General features: G+C 37.9%; 1 protein-coding gene across 1 annotated transcript in view; it reads right to left on the bottom strand.

Moving 5' to 3' along the window:
• The window catches only part of LOC104508037 (protein AF-10-like), a gene marked incomplete at its 5' end in the record, with an annotated part of 33,306 nt that extends 24,280 nt beyond the window's left edge, over positions 1–9,026 (bottom strand). Inside the window, one exon of the mRNA XM_010149509.1 lies at positions 8,848–9,026. Coding sequence (XP_010147811.1) covers positions 8,848–9,026 — 179 coding nt within the window. The remainder of the gene's footprint in view (positions 1–8,847) is intronic.
• Positions 9,027–15,085: the final 6,059 nt, after the last annotated feature.

The following is a 15,085-nucleotide window of genomic DNA, read 5'->3' as shown; positions in this document are numbered from 1 at the left end:
TTATTATTTATTTAAAGGAGGCTTTACAGATTTTATTTATTATTTATTTAAAGGAGGCTTTACAGATTTTTATTTATTTAAAGGAGGCTTTACAGACCCTGGGATTCCTCCATCTCTCCCCTAAATCTAACTGAAAACACAGCTATCGCATCAACACAAATCCCTTTTACCTCAAGTTTGTTCCTCCATCCTTTCCATCTACCTCTCATAGCACTTAACATGTACGTGCTCTGCACAGGCAAGGGAAGCAACACCTTTCCAAATAATTTATTTTCCTTAAGAACATTAACCTATATGTCAGGCATCACAACTTCACTCTCATGTTGACTAGCAGAAAGAATGAATTAATTAGGAAACTAACCCAGTATACCCATACAGTAATCCATTTTCTTCATGTGAGTATTCCAAAGAAAGCCAGACACTCATAATACGGCAAATAACAAATCTTAGAGAAAAGTAACTACTTTCAAGGCCATCTTCCGATTTTGAAAACAGTAATAATTATCAGCCACTTATTCACCAACACTGACTTTTAAACTTTTTTAACAAACCTCAATAGCCTTTGCTCTTTAAGTGATGAAACAAATACCTACAGAAGCAGAACTACTGCTGTGTAAAAAGGCTTGCAAGATTCTCAACAATTTATACAAGGCCTGTAAGGACACTGCCTCAGCAATGAGCTTTGCAGTTTGTGACACAGCAGACACCATGTAAACTTGATATCTTTTTCAACTCAAATCTAAACATTTCCTTTCACCTAAATAGTTTTTATTTATTCTTTCCATCGCACACCGACTAGAAAATTTCACATTTTTCACTTTCAACACCATTACTATTGTCTCAGGCAGCTAAATTGAAGTAGTGCTACACTCAGTTCAACGAAGAGGTCAATGTGCCTCAGTTGCCTGGAGACTGATGGTTGCTACAGCAGCACCAGATAAGCCAAGCTAAATAAGCTTCAGCTTGAAGGCAGAAAACATTTATTGCTAGACCGAAACACTGATGCAGTTGTCTCAGCATGCAGCACTGCGCAAAATCATGCAACTGCCCGTCAAGCTACCTGCCTACTGCACAGGTCTAAGTGAAGACAATCTTACTGAAGAGAAACATATAAAACGTAAATATTTTAATTGGACTAAACACTAGATTACTTGCAACTATGATTCCTTTGTTCTTCTAGTTGAGTCACATGTTAGAAGGAATTTTCCCTCTGGCTGTAAATTCTTCCTCCTTGCTACTCTCCTTCACCCCCACCCCAAAAATCCTCACTTAGCTTGCATGGGAAGAAAATTAGATTTTGACTCGTTTTGCCTAGAAGTAACAAGGAATTAAAACAGCTTTTTAAGTGACAAACAAGAAAACGTAGACGCAAAGCCCTTTACTTGCATGGTTCTTTTACATTTTTAATTTTGCAAGACTCTTAAATTTAAGTGGCTGTGACAGAAATAAGGTTTAGTGGTTTGGGAAGTTAAAATCCTTATTTTGCATTGACACCTTATGCCACAATACCAAACACCCCTCTGTCTAAAACGTACTGAGGGATGCATTTAGCACACTTTCTAAATCTACCAGTGCTGGGTTTCTCCTGTGGCAGTGAGTCCCATGGATGAGCAACATTCTCTTTTAAGAATGATTTCTTTTTGTTCTGGATGTGCTGGCTCTTCCTTTTTTATCTTTCTCTTAAGTTATGGGATAAGGAGAACAGAGTAATTTCATCGTCAAAACACTCTGTAATCCACATTAATATTTTCCCTTTGACCCAGTGGGTAAGAACCTCTTTTGAGAGATCTTATCATCAAGAGGTGTTTTGACAGTCACACAGAATATGTTAATTGCTTTTAATGTATCCACATTTCTATTGATTAGAGAATTCTAGTACCTCAGTAAGGATATGATTTCTTTTTCTGGAAGCATGATGCTTAAACCATGCAACATCATGATCTCCAGATGTTTTATTATTCTCTTTTTAATTACCACTCACATTAAAAGGTAATACAAATCATCTTTAGAAAGACAAATGCAGAAGATAAAACCAAACTGACCACAGATTTGTAAAACCTGCTACTCTTACACTGGGCCTTAAAAAAAAAAAAGCCCAACACCACACACAAGACCACCACCACCCCACACACTCTGTATGGCAGTGTATAAACTGAACTTAAAAAATGAACTAATAGAACTTACAAAACATAATGTTTATCTGCAGGAAAAAGCACTTAAAACTAAGTTACATCAAACAAATTGGTATCAGAGAAAAGACCGTATGACCTGATTGATGTCTTGAACACCAGAGGAAGCATATTTTGGAGAAGTTTAGCAGCACATTAACATATTGTCATAACCACTAAGTTATACATCAGTGACTGATGTCTAAGGGGTGAGAGGTTTCACCACAAGGCACCCACCCATTACTACCTTTGCAGATAAGCAGTAGAAATCTATAATATCTGCACTTTGGACTTCGTAAGAGCTATTCTGCCATTCAGCATCTCAGTAGGTGTTTTTCTAGAGTACCCCCATAGAGGATGGTCCAGAAACTTCCCCTTAAATGGTACACTTTCACCTGCCCAACACCAGCAAACATCAGATGCTTAACCTGAAACTTTTCTCCCTTCTTCACGTTTACTTTCATCTGAATATTTAATGAAAAAAAGAAACCCACCAAAGCAGGAAACAGGGTATGTTTCTCTGAGCAAGACTGGGAAACACAAGTGGATGAAGGAGTATCTTCCTCCATAATGAGAGGCTACAACTGCAAACTCATCAGCAATACCGATCAGGTATGTACGTTTTACTGTCCTATGAAAATACCCAAATGCCTCTTCTGAAGACCTGCAAAAAAAAAATTCTCAACTTGAATATTTAGCAAGGACAACTTCCTGAAGACGTACTCTTAAGTTCCCTCATAATTCCACCCATTTTGGAAGGTACAAATAAAATCAATCCCAAAACTGCTCCTAACTTCTCTGTTGATAGGGTCAACAACAAAGAACAGCGTTCCTTTTTCCTGTATTTTTACTTATTTTCCCGTAAGTAATGGGAAAAAATAATTTTTACTTATTTTACCCATTTTCCCATGGGTGCCAGAATATAAAAGAAAAAGGAGGAGAAAGTTCCCTTGTTAGTGTGCAAAATGATGAGCAGGTTTAAACTACAACAAGAAAAAAACCAATAGAACAGGAAGCCGAAGTAGTGTAAACTAGTCATGGGGGGAACAAGCAGGAGACTACAGAATTCCAAAATTAGGGACTAGCCTAATTCAGAAATTGAGAAAATAAAAGCCACAGCACAGAATCATCTGACACATCAGGTGCTCTACATTCAGAATCTGAAAAGCTCATGTTTCCTGAGCTTTCACATTCCTCTATTGTCAACAAGTAACTCAAATCTATAGGGGGCGGAGCTTTATCTGCCTCTAAAAGCTGGATCAGACAAAGGAGGATAACCACCACTATATGAATGCTAAAGAAAACCCTGCTGGTTTTCTACTGCTCCTAAGGTGAGTAAAGCCAAACCAACTTCAGAAGGGATAATGGAAGTGATTAAAGCAGATTTATTTCACTTAGAATTGCCACTGAGCAGTAGCACCTACCTTCCCAATTATCACATCTCCACCATGGAGGCAGTAGTTCCTCACACTATGTTGAAGCGGACCTATCATGCCATCACAAATAATTCCTGGACTAAACAGAGTAACAAACAGCAACTGTTAAGTTTCCCTGTCTCTCTGCAAGCCATAAGGACTGCTGTTACAGATACTTCTTGGCTTTTTCCTTCTCTTTAATAGCTGCTTGTGTGCATGAAGTGAGGTATGGGAACTTAGGAAGAAAATTAAACAGAGGCTGCAGAGGAAGAAAAACAGCTTAAAAAAGAAGGAAGAATCCACTAGCAAAAACCCCATTTTCCTCTCTGTCCTAAGAAAGAGAAAATAATCTTTTGGATAGGATCTGTAGAACAGTTAGTGACAAGTATGTGCAATACTGCTTGAAACTGCCTCACAGATGTGCTTATTACAGTCACTAAGAGCACAGATACCATCACATGGGAGAAGGGGGGAAAAAAAATCATCTACAAAGTCACCATTTTATCATATTAAATTTCCAGAATACAAATAAATCCTGGAAATTTCTGAATAAACTGAGGTTACTATAATGTAAAGACCACAGATACATTACTGAAACTTACAATACCAGCGCCAAAGAGTCGATGAGCTACAAATGTTTAAAAATAAAAGGCTGTATGTCTTAAAGAAACCACTACATGCCATTTCCACTCCCACTAAGAATACTGTTGAAATGAAATGACAAGATACTTAAATGCATGTTTTTTCTTAAAGGAATACAGCCTGAGAGATGGTTTTAATAATCAGTGACTGGAAGAAAACTCAGTCAAAAACCTTGACTTCCATTTCAAGACTCTTATCCTGTATTCTGAACATAGAGACCTCAGAAACAAACAGCCAGAGAGTAGGGTAATTGCACTCATTTAAATCATCAGAAAGAACAGGCAGCTCAACCAATTTCAATTTTAGTCTCAACCAAAGTAGCAAACATTTAAGTAAAAATTTTAATAAATAAATATATTTTTAAACTAACAACCCTTTCCCGATGAGCAGAAAACAAATCCTGCTGCACAATACCAAAAGATACTGAGGTACCTAGGTCACAGCTTTTTTAATGAATATACATTAAGCACTAAGAATAATTTATCAGAAAGAGCAATACAACAAACTGTTACAGAACAGCCTAACAGGATGGCATACATTTTTGCTCTAATTATTAAAAACAAGGAAATCTTTGAGAGAAAAACTAAGAATAGGACCTCAGAGTGGTGCAACTTGTGACTTGGATTAACAGGGAAAAATTAAGACAATATTCAAAATCCAAATGCAAGAAAGAACATATATTAATATTCATACAAAAGTTAAAAGTCATGCTTCTGAGACTGCAGTTTGGGACACAGTAGTTTGCTGTTACATGTAAAACAGGCAGTCCTAAAACACGCATCAATTCAGAAAAAACAGGAGCAAATATTTGTGTGGGCTCTACCCCCTTTCCTGTACCCCGTTTTTCCCCATATTCTTGCAGTTGTTAAATGCATCGTTATGCTAATAAAGCCTTGCTGAATTAAGCAGTGTAACCTATCTGAGGTTACAGGCCCAAGACACATAAAAAAGGAATATTAAGCAAAAAAAAAAAAAATCTGCATTTCCAGCAAGTGGCATTTTTACTAGACCACTGATTCCCACCTGGCGAGGAACACCAGCATTTAAATTCAGTTTTGGCACAGCATGGAACACAAGCTAATAATCTCTTCTGGATGTATTAGATTGGAATAAAAATTATGAGTGGCATGAGGGAGAAGAAAATGAGACACAAAAGGAAAGGTGATTGCAACAAAGCTCCTACTGCATTTCTGTCTTACAAACAAACAAAAACCACAGTATGAAAACTATCGTAGTAGACAATAGACCGAAATAATCAAAATCCAGGATTTTCAAGCTGGGGCGGGGTGTAAGCTTTAAAATAGGTGTTGTTTAGTTGTTGAAGGAAAAAAATAGCACCTGGCAGTTTTAGCCACTGAAGTTTTATATGGGCACAGCAGTTATTAAAAAAATAACAAAAGGCATAGTAGTATTACCAAATTTTCTCACTGTAGGACAGTTGCTTTCAATTGATGGCATGTTTTCTTAATAATATGAACACAATTTTCTGCATTACATCTACCATAACCTCCTAATCAAAAGAATTCAGCCAACTTTGAGACTAATTCTATGGAAATAATTTTTTTTCCCCAAAACCTTCTTTGTAGAATTTCTTAATACTCTTGCTTTAAAAAAAAAATCTCCATCAAAAATTGACTAATTTATGATGTCCACAAAATCATAATTACAAATGCCCAACAGAGATCTAAGAAAACTTAACAGCTGAAACCTTCGGGGAGTGCACCTCAGCAGCACATCTTTGAGGCTATTCCAATCTTCAGTACTATTCCAACTGCATGTCTGCCATCCTGACCAAATAGCTGAGCAACAAAGGTTTGGGCATACTTGATCTCTCAACTAATAGTATGAACAAACCCTACCTTTTAACTATTACTTCTCATCTGCTATAGAAACCCAAGCTTACCTTAACTTATAACCACTGTATGTACACCTAGTATCTTGACTGATCTTTTAATTAGAACACTACACAAAAAATACATTACCACACCATTATTTGAAGACTTTCATGGTGAAGTGGTGGGTAAACACTGAGAATACATCCACAAGAGCCCAGTAAGCAGACACAGGACTCTGATGAAAGACTGCAGAACTAAGTAGGTAAGCCCTAACCCTTGAAGTATAGTCAGTCATTTATGATAACTGTATGGGGAAAAAAAACAGGGGTGGGAGGTGGGGGGTGGTGTATGTTCTCGAACTGGAGAACAACCGCATGGTAAAATAGGCTTTCTTGACTGAGCCTGTTCAAACACTAGTAAGGGCCTCATCAACTGAAACAGAGTCCCAGAGTCCAGGAAAAACAAAAGGCACCTTACAGGCAGTTGTCATGATTTAGTGTGAATCAAAGACACTTCCAGCTGGGAGACCTGCTTGTAATTTTAAAGTCTTGCAAGTTGGGAAAAAGCATTCAATCCACCTATTAGAGTGACACAAGTAGCAAAAACCAAACCAATTTAAAAAAAAAAAAAATCAAAACAACACATCTCCTCAAAAACAGAGCCAAAGGAAGGACAGGAATTTTAAGCACTTAACCTATGGAGGGCTCTCTAGTTCAGCTAAACACTAAGAAAATTCACCTCCTAGGGTACACTTCACCTTTTGTGACACATGAGGAACAAAATACTACGGTGTTTCTGTTCCTACCTGTTAAATATCAGCTCTGTCCCATTGCTTTTTGAATCTGTTTATCCTCTGACAAAGTTTAACAAATAGAAGTGATGGTACACAATTCTTGCCGATTTAACTTTTTATGTAATTTGTGATTTTAGGACCTTTGTCTTATCCCATCTCAGTGTCTCTTTTTTCAGTCCAAGAGTTCACACTATTTACTCATTCCTTATAAAGATGCTGTTCCTTGCTATTGTTCACTAGGATGGCTGCTCTTCTACCTCTTTTGGTAACTACAGTATCTGTTTTGAGTAGAAACTGCCTCTTCCCTTTAACATCAGTGTCATTAGCCCGTTGTCCTTACCACCTTGTCAACGTAGGCTCATGAGGCCTTTGAGCACTTTGTGACGGTTGACCTTCATAGAAGCTCACTGCATAACACAGCACAACCACCAAACTCAGTTTCTGTTCTCCTCCTTTTCCTAGATCATTTATGAACACGCTGAGCTGTACAAAAGGCCATAATGATGATCTTTCCAAGACACCGATGGTAAACCTCTCTGTGAAAACTAAGCACCTACTCATCTGGGGTTTTTTAAATCTTTTAATCTGCTACTAAACTACGACACAACCTCTCCCCTTACCTCCAGACTGCTCAGTCTAAGTGTCTTTAGTGAGTTAAATTGTGCAACACAATTTGGGAATTTAAGGAAATGGGGAAAAAAAAAGGAAGCGGCTCCAATTGGTTGTGATTTCCCTTCATAAAAGCTATATTGGCTCTTCGCCAAAGCACCATATTTTTAATTTCTTTAAAATAGTTTCTATCCATTTGTGCAACAGGGACATCACCCAATTGTGTGTGAAACTAGCCAACAGGTTCCAAAGTTACAAGGCAGAAGCCAGACAGACACAGTGGCATAGCCCAAGCCTTATTTCTTTAGGAAACCAGAAGAATTACATAAAAATACAAACTACCACCTATAATAAAAGTGTTATTTGATACTGAAATGCATTCTACATTGGCCTGCACACAGTATTTCTACTATACAGGTACTATACACACAAGTGTGCACGTACACACACACGCATGGAAGTATATGTATTGGGCTCGATTTTAATTCCTCAGGTTTATATCCACTATGTTAAATCACAGCAGACTCTATAAAATTAAACTTGATGGTTTATATACACATTAAATATATGTATTTGATACTTTCATTGTAAAACAGATTCCCATCAGAAACTGAAAAATGCAAGAAACACAAAGTATAAAAACATTACCTCCAGTACAGTATTCCTTCATACGTCTGCTCTCATCACAGTGGCTGTCTACAACTGAACTTCGCACTCTTTTGCCTTGATAAATGCAATCTTGCCCAACTCAAATACAAAATACTATCATAAAGATATTTTTGCTGGTTCATTACTTCGACTATGTCACCCTTCTGCACTCCTCCAGCGCCTCCCTTATTCCTTCATCATCAAAGATGAACTACATATCTTTACTGGTATGACCTTCCGAACACAAAACTGTAGCATCTATGTCCACTTTCATTTGCCATCGAGATGTCAGGCTCAGCCACCTCTTTGCCAGGGCTAGCCTTAGTTGCCCATGTGTCCAATCTCAAAAATAAACTCCCCCGTTTTTTAACAGACACCAGCATTTTTGTATGAAACACACAAAACTTGACATGTTTTCCTCTTTTAAACCCTTTCTTAAAACACTGTTGTGGTGACAGATGTTGGTTAGAGCATGGATGAACTGTAACCAGCATTTATGCTACTAGTCATAACACAGTCACTATTGCCACATACTTCCACAGACCATTTTTAAAAACCTATGTGCTCTACAAAGATGGGACAACGTAACATTATGGGGAACCTCCCCACTGTAACATTTTCGTAACAAACACAGTGTTTATTAACCTCTTTTCCAAACAAATTATTCTTTCTTTCAACATTGAAAATAAGCGGGTGAATAACACGGTTTGCTATCTTAAACTCTTGTGATAGTTTACCTGAGTTGCAGCAACAACAGTAGTTACAGAAGGCGCAGTTGAAGGTGACAGAGCTCCCACTTGCTGCAAGTGGCCTGAAGCCTGCTGAGGTAAATGAGAACTGGAAACGGGAGTGCTAGATCCTGAGCCAGATACTGCATTTGGAAATGATACTGCTACATCATTGCTGCTAAAAATACCTGAAAAAAATTACAAAAACGATTACATACATCTCTCTCTTTCCCCCTCCCTCTGTTTTCTAGTAACCATGTAAATATGCAGTAGAAAATTAATCAAGACAAACAAGATCACTTAAAACATAATGCAGAAAGCTCCTGTGTTGAAATTCTAACCGTGCTGATTGATAAAAGTGCTCTTGTCACTTGACATTCTACAGTTCAGGGAACACAGATTGATTCAGTTCTAAGTTTTTTATAAAACATGTGTGATAAATCATTTATGTGCATTACAAACTGCTCAAATATTAACAGTAGCAGAATTTTTGGCTAAAATGCCTGCCTTCAACTGAGTCTGCTATCAGAGTTTGTTCTTTCAATGAATTACTGTGAAAGTTAAAGTAGATTAAGAATGAAGTTTTGGGCTATATAACTGAACATACACAATACAAGTGGAAAAATACTTTTTAACTTTAAAGTAAAATGTTTCTAAACAATATACATTTGTCCAAAACTGCAATTTTGGCAACTAAGAATTGCTTGGGTATTTTCAGAAAAATACTGACAGCAAGTCTGAGGACAAAGTACTCAGATTTGCTGGTAGAACTGGTGGTATTTCTTTTATTCACAAACTAAAACTCCACCCATGATCTATGAATGCTTGACTAACATTTCTGCTAGAACAACAGCCAACAGATAAACGACTAAACATGTTAACATTAGTCAGACTTGTACGTTAGCAATTTAAATAGGAAGAGTTCATACCCCTCTGTGAAGCCATTACTTCTGTTCATCTACATGCAGGGTAAAGTTTATAATATAGGTTGGGGAAAAAAACCCTACTGACCAGAAGCCCAGGACAAGAAGTAGTACCTGTCTATGAAACTGTTAGGCTCCACGTGCATTAGATAAGTGAGCTGTCAGCTGGCCAAGGAATATCAAGCATGGTAGCACTGAACTGCAGTTAGAGGAAGAGTGCCACAGGGAGTAAACAGAAGTAGAATGAACATGGTTAGATCAAAAAAAAGCAACAGAACTGAAATGCCAGTTAGAAGGCAAAGGTGGAGCTAGTTTGTCACTCATACAAATAAAGATTTGAGGAAGGCAGTGACAATAAGAAGATAGGCAATGTTAACACACCAATCCCTCGGAGCGCAGGCAGTCAAGGGAGACTAACACCATCCAAACCCACACATAATATGCAAACACGGATGCATCTCAAATTCCCTGCCTCTATTAACTGTCAAGAAAAATGGAAGAGAAAACCAGCCAGACCCAGTAGAGAAAGAAGATATGAAAAAAACAGCTGAAGACATTCCGACAATGCTTTTTTCCTGCCTAATTGAGGTTAGTGACATCTTCTCGCGGGTCTCGTCATCATAGCGCAATTCCATACCTGTTCTGCTTTTCTACTGACCTGCGTACCTCTTTCCATTTAGAGGAATGCTAATTTTTTTTTCCCAAAAAATCTACAGTTAATGGTATTACTAGCTGTTAAGATCCTTGAGGTGTTCACTTCATTATGACCTTTCCCCATTCATATCTGCCTCATCTAAGGAGGCAGCAAATTCTATGGATCCCACTCTCGATTCATCCCTACATACCACCAAAATGCACATGATTAACAGCTTTGCTACTGAGTCTACTCTTAAATGCGATATAATTACAACCACAAACACTGAAATATCATCCAGGTCCTCAAAAGACTGGGTTTTAAACCTACTTTCAGAGATTTCAAATTAATGAAAAGGATGAGATTTTTCTGCCTTTGTATTTTGAATACATTAAAAAAAGTAAACATACAAAAATTATTGGAAAACCTGAGATTCTCATGCAATTATCTGGAGCCATGAATTTTAAGGGTAAAAATAATGAAATATCAAGCTCATCACTACAAATGCTATCACCCTCATAAAACATCAATGATAATGAGTGGAGAAAACAAAATTTTTGGTGAGAGTCAAGTAGTAAAAAAGAAAAATATTTTGCCAGAAAGGTAAAACAACTCCAAAATTTTAAAGCTATTGTAGATTTTTTCATTAATTTTTCAAAAACCTTACATATTGTGTAACTGCAGAGCCGCTGCTGCTATTTTAATGATAAGGTTTATTCTTCCTCTTAAAAGTAAAATTCTGAAATGCAAGCAAATAGATATAAAATCATGGACAAAAAACTATTTCAAAAGAAAGACAAGCAGTAAACTAGTTTGCCAGTATGATGAGGTAAGGTATTATTTGTTGCTAATAGTAGTAGCTGCAGTGGTAGTACTATCAAAGCCACTCACTATCCACCAGTGTTGCAAAATACAGGACAAGTATGCACACTCCGTTTGGGCTAAGTATTTCCATTTAGCAATACATTACTTTATGTATTAAGTACATGCACCTTCTGGAACTAGTCATGCAACCCAGATATTTCTCCATGCAAGCATTCAAGTAAGAACTGTATGCTGAACATACAAATAAATCCTTGATTTTCACACCATTTCAAACATACCTGTATAAAAACTATATGCATACCATATTAGAAAGCCAAGAAAATACATATTTAAAATGTCTTAAACATATCAAATTGTCCTTTTGGTGCTTAGGGAGAGATAAATCACTTTCTGGATCAGGAAGAAATAACAACAGAAACCTGAACAAATCACTGTAAACCACATTAATGTTTAAAACAAACCACCTTGAACTCCTTCCCATCTTACTGAAAAGCCAAATAGCTACAGCTTGTGACAAACAGCATTGTGTAATTTGCCAGAGGCATAAACAGCATGGTTAAATACAACCTTCAGTATTTTAGTTCTCCAGCTGCAGATGGAAATGGACACGGAGCACTCTTCAGCTAAAGTTTGACTGTTATTAACACCACTAACACAGCTGTAGAACGTGGTTTCAGGTACTGACAGACAAAATGCATGGATAGCCTGAATGGCTGCAGTGAAAAGCTTAACAAAAAGGAACCTGCAAAAGGAAAGCATCTCTGGACAAGAAATAACTGCCTGCTTAGCACAGAAGGGTACTACTATAGAGCAGGGAACACATCCGAGTATGCAGATTAGAAAAAATTGTTTTGGGTGGGTTTTCTTGCTGACAGTCAATGTTGAAACAGATAATAGAGGAAATAAAAGAAATAAAAGAATAGTGAAAACCAGAATAGCCTCAAGTCAGAACTAGCTGTGCAGCAATATACACCATGTGGCACGCAGAACACTTTTAGTGATTTTATTCTAAGTCTCAAAAATAAGCGCAGAAGAACTAATAAAACATATTAAATTCAGGCTTTCAGCAGTGTTGCATCACACAGATGACATAGTACACTAAGCCTTCCCACCACAATTCCTGTACCTAGCTCCCAAAATCCTCAGTCCTTTATTTCCTAGTACCACAGCCACTTACGTTATGCAGCTCCCTTACATTCCCTTCCTATGCTGGAGGTTGCCTAGTTCAGCTAGAGACAAAACCAGGCTGTGGTTCTCTTGCAGCCATACACTGTCCATCCCTATTACAGGAACTTCAGTAGTTTAGACCCCTTCATCAAATTTGCTCAACACTGGATAGCAGCCTCAAAGCTTACTGGCAGGCCAAAATCAAGAGAGACGACATGTGGACTGCTTCCTTAAGAAGCTAGGAAAACGTTCTTCCTACTGTAAAGCTGTATTTTCTTTTTTTTAAGTCAGTAACTTGAAACTCTTGCATCAATTGTGAAAAGAGGAAGTTACTCTTCCTGTATCTATCACAGGTTGCTTACGCTAGCATTTTGCCAATATTTAAGGGATAAGCAGAATCTGGTCAAAGAGGTTTTTTTAGAAATGTAAACTTGCAACCCCACGAAAGCTGCACAGCACTACAGAATCTTCCTACTTGGGGGAGGAGACAGACACAGGGCAGGAAAGTTTTGAGTTATAAAAACTTGTTCACAAAAACAATGTACATACACATTTTCAGTACCTTCACTTCCTGTGATCTCAGAAGTCTCCCCTAAAACATGACAACTTTCTATATAGAGTAAAATGAAAAAGTGCCTTTGAATTAAGCAGTCCATTAATTAGTTACCAAACATGTAGAAAAATTGATTAAATTTAGTTACACAATAAATAACACATTCTATTCCAGTAGAATGTTGAGTAGTATCCCACTGTTTGGTATTTTGTAACATGGACATAAGCTAGAGTGATTCTAATGCTAAACACAAGGAATAAAAGCCAGTTATTGTCATGCAGTTGTCCAAAAAGAGAAGGTAAGTTGTGTTTGAAACTGCCAAGCTAGCAGCAATATTTCATTTCAGCTCATCTGAGAACACAACTACACCTTGGATGATAAGGCCAACCTGTTTCCTTCATGAAGAAATTTGAAAACTAAGAACCAAATAACAGAGCTGGTTTCCTCCCGCTGCTGAGCAAAGTGGTAGAGTTCACTTTCAGACAGGTTTCCACGCGATTCTGCAATAACGGTTGTAGGAGTGCACAGAAATGACAGTCACTATCTACTTCATAACGAGGCAGCATTTCCCTCCTCCCTTTCAGCAACCAGGGCCCCTTTTCTGATAGAGGCACAGCAGCCTCTGTCACAGAACAACAGTCAATACCCTCCTTTTCTGAAGGGCATTCTATGTCCTCTCCACTATGGAGGTAAAAGGAGAAGTTCCCAGGCTCAAAGCGCTCGAGGAACACACACCACTGGCAGTGGAGGAGATGAGGGAAGATACAAAATACAAGTATACACGTTTACAAAATAGAGCAACTATCCTAGTTTCATATCTATTGACAGAAAGCAGGCTGCCATAATTACTCCCTTTGAAATTATTCCATAGATTGGATTTATAGTCAAAAATCAAAATACTTGACAAGAACCTTCACACAACCAAGGAATACAATTCGGCATGGCCATGTCACATATATGATGGATCAGCGATCTAAGAACAAGGTCCTATTATCTGAATTCTGCTACCAAACTCCATTAAAATTAACCTTTAATTCTTAACAGCTCAGCTAGTAAAAGATGTTTAGTCAATCTCTTCTGCCCACTTCTATCCCCGTGTTCATGATCCCAGCTGTACAGCTATCTACAGTCATTCAGGAATGTATTCAACAACGGGGTGGGAGTGCAGGATCAGAACTGATCTATGTAGCTACCACAATGCTCTACTCCTCTGTTCAGCCAGTCCCACCTGCTGTAGTGAACTTGATCCCACATTTGGTAATGACTACACACGTCAGCAGTGCTACAGAACTCACTCTTCAAGCTGTAACAGGAATGCATGCATATCCCAGCTAACTAACATGAAACAATACATGTGAGGTAGGCTTTTAAATACAAGTTTCAAAACTGCCTAAACTGCTGTCAGAAAGGCCACAGCTTCCTGGTGCAGAGCGTGCCTACTCCTACTCTGAATTAATCCAAACTGCTACAGGACTTACACTACAGCCCTCCACTGCAGAAGGGCTCAAACCCACGTTTCATAGCCAAGGTGAACTTACTCTGAGAGGAAAGATTTGAACAAGTCACAGAGATACATGAATGACACACTGGACTAGGAACACAAGGAGAGCAATCGTTTTTCTAGTCCCATATATACATCTCTAACAGCGACCAACAGCAGCTGCGCAAGGAAAAGCACAAGAAAAGGGCAAGCATAAAGTAATACTTCCCTCAAATACTGCCCCAGCCTCTAGAAATCTGTAACTTAGGGATTCTGAACTTGAGAGGTGTGGAAGTGGAAGACAGGGATGACACAGGGACAAACCTCCTTTCCTTTATTTCCTCCAGATGTTCTGATTTCCCACAACAGATCTCTGAGATGCCTTATAATTGCCTGTTTAAGGTTCACATAATTAATTCAGCTTTATGAAATATAAAAGACACATTAAGAATTTCATGCTTCTTCTAGTCTGATTCACTAAATTTTGAAGTACTCTTCTAGAATAAAAGCAGTAAGATAAAAGAGCTGTATGATCATATCTAACACACATGCTCAGCATTACAGCAAAGACCTGCAGCTCAAGTGTGGCAAAGCACAGAAAGGTCTTTGCAAAAAGAAAAATAAGAGTAAAAAAAAGAAAAAGCACAAGTACAGGCTGGCTGGGG

Source organism: Eurypyga helias, unplaced genomic scaffold, assembly GCF_000690775.1.
Source record: "Eurypyga helias isolate BGI_N326 unplaced genomic scaffold, ASM69077v1 scaffold28223, whole genome shotgun sequence".
NCBI classification, from domain to species: Eukaryota; Metazoa; Chordata; class Aves; order Eurypygiformes; family Eurypygidae; genus Eurypyga; species Eurypyga helias.
Note: the sequence above shows the minus strand (reverse complement) of the source record. Positions and strands in the feature narration are given on the sequence as shown.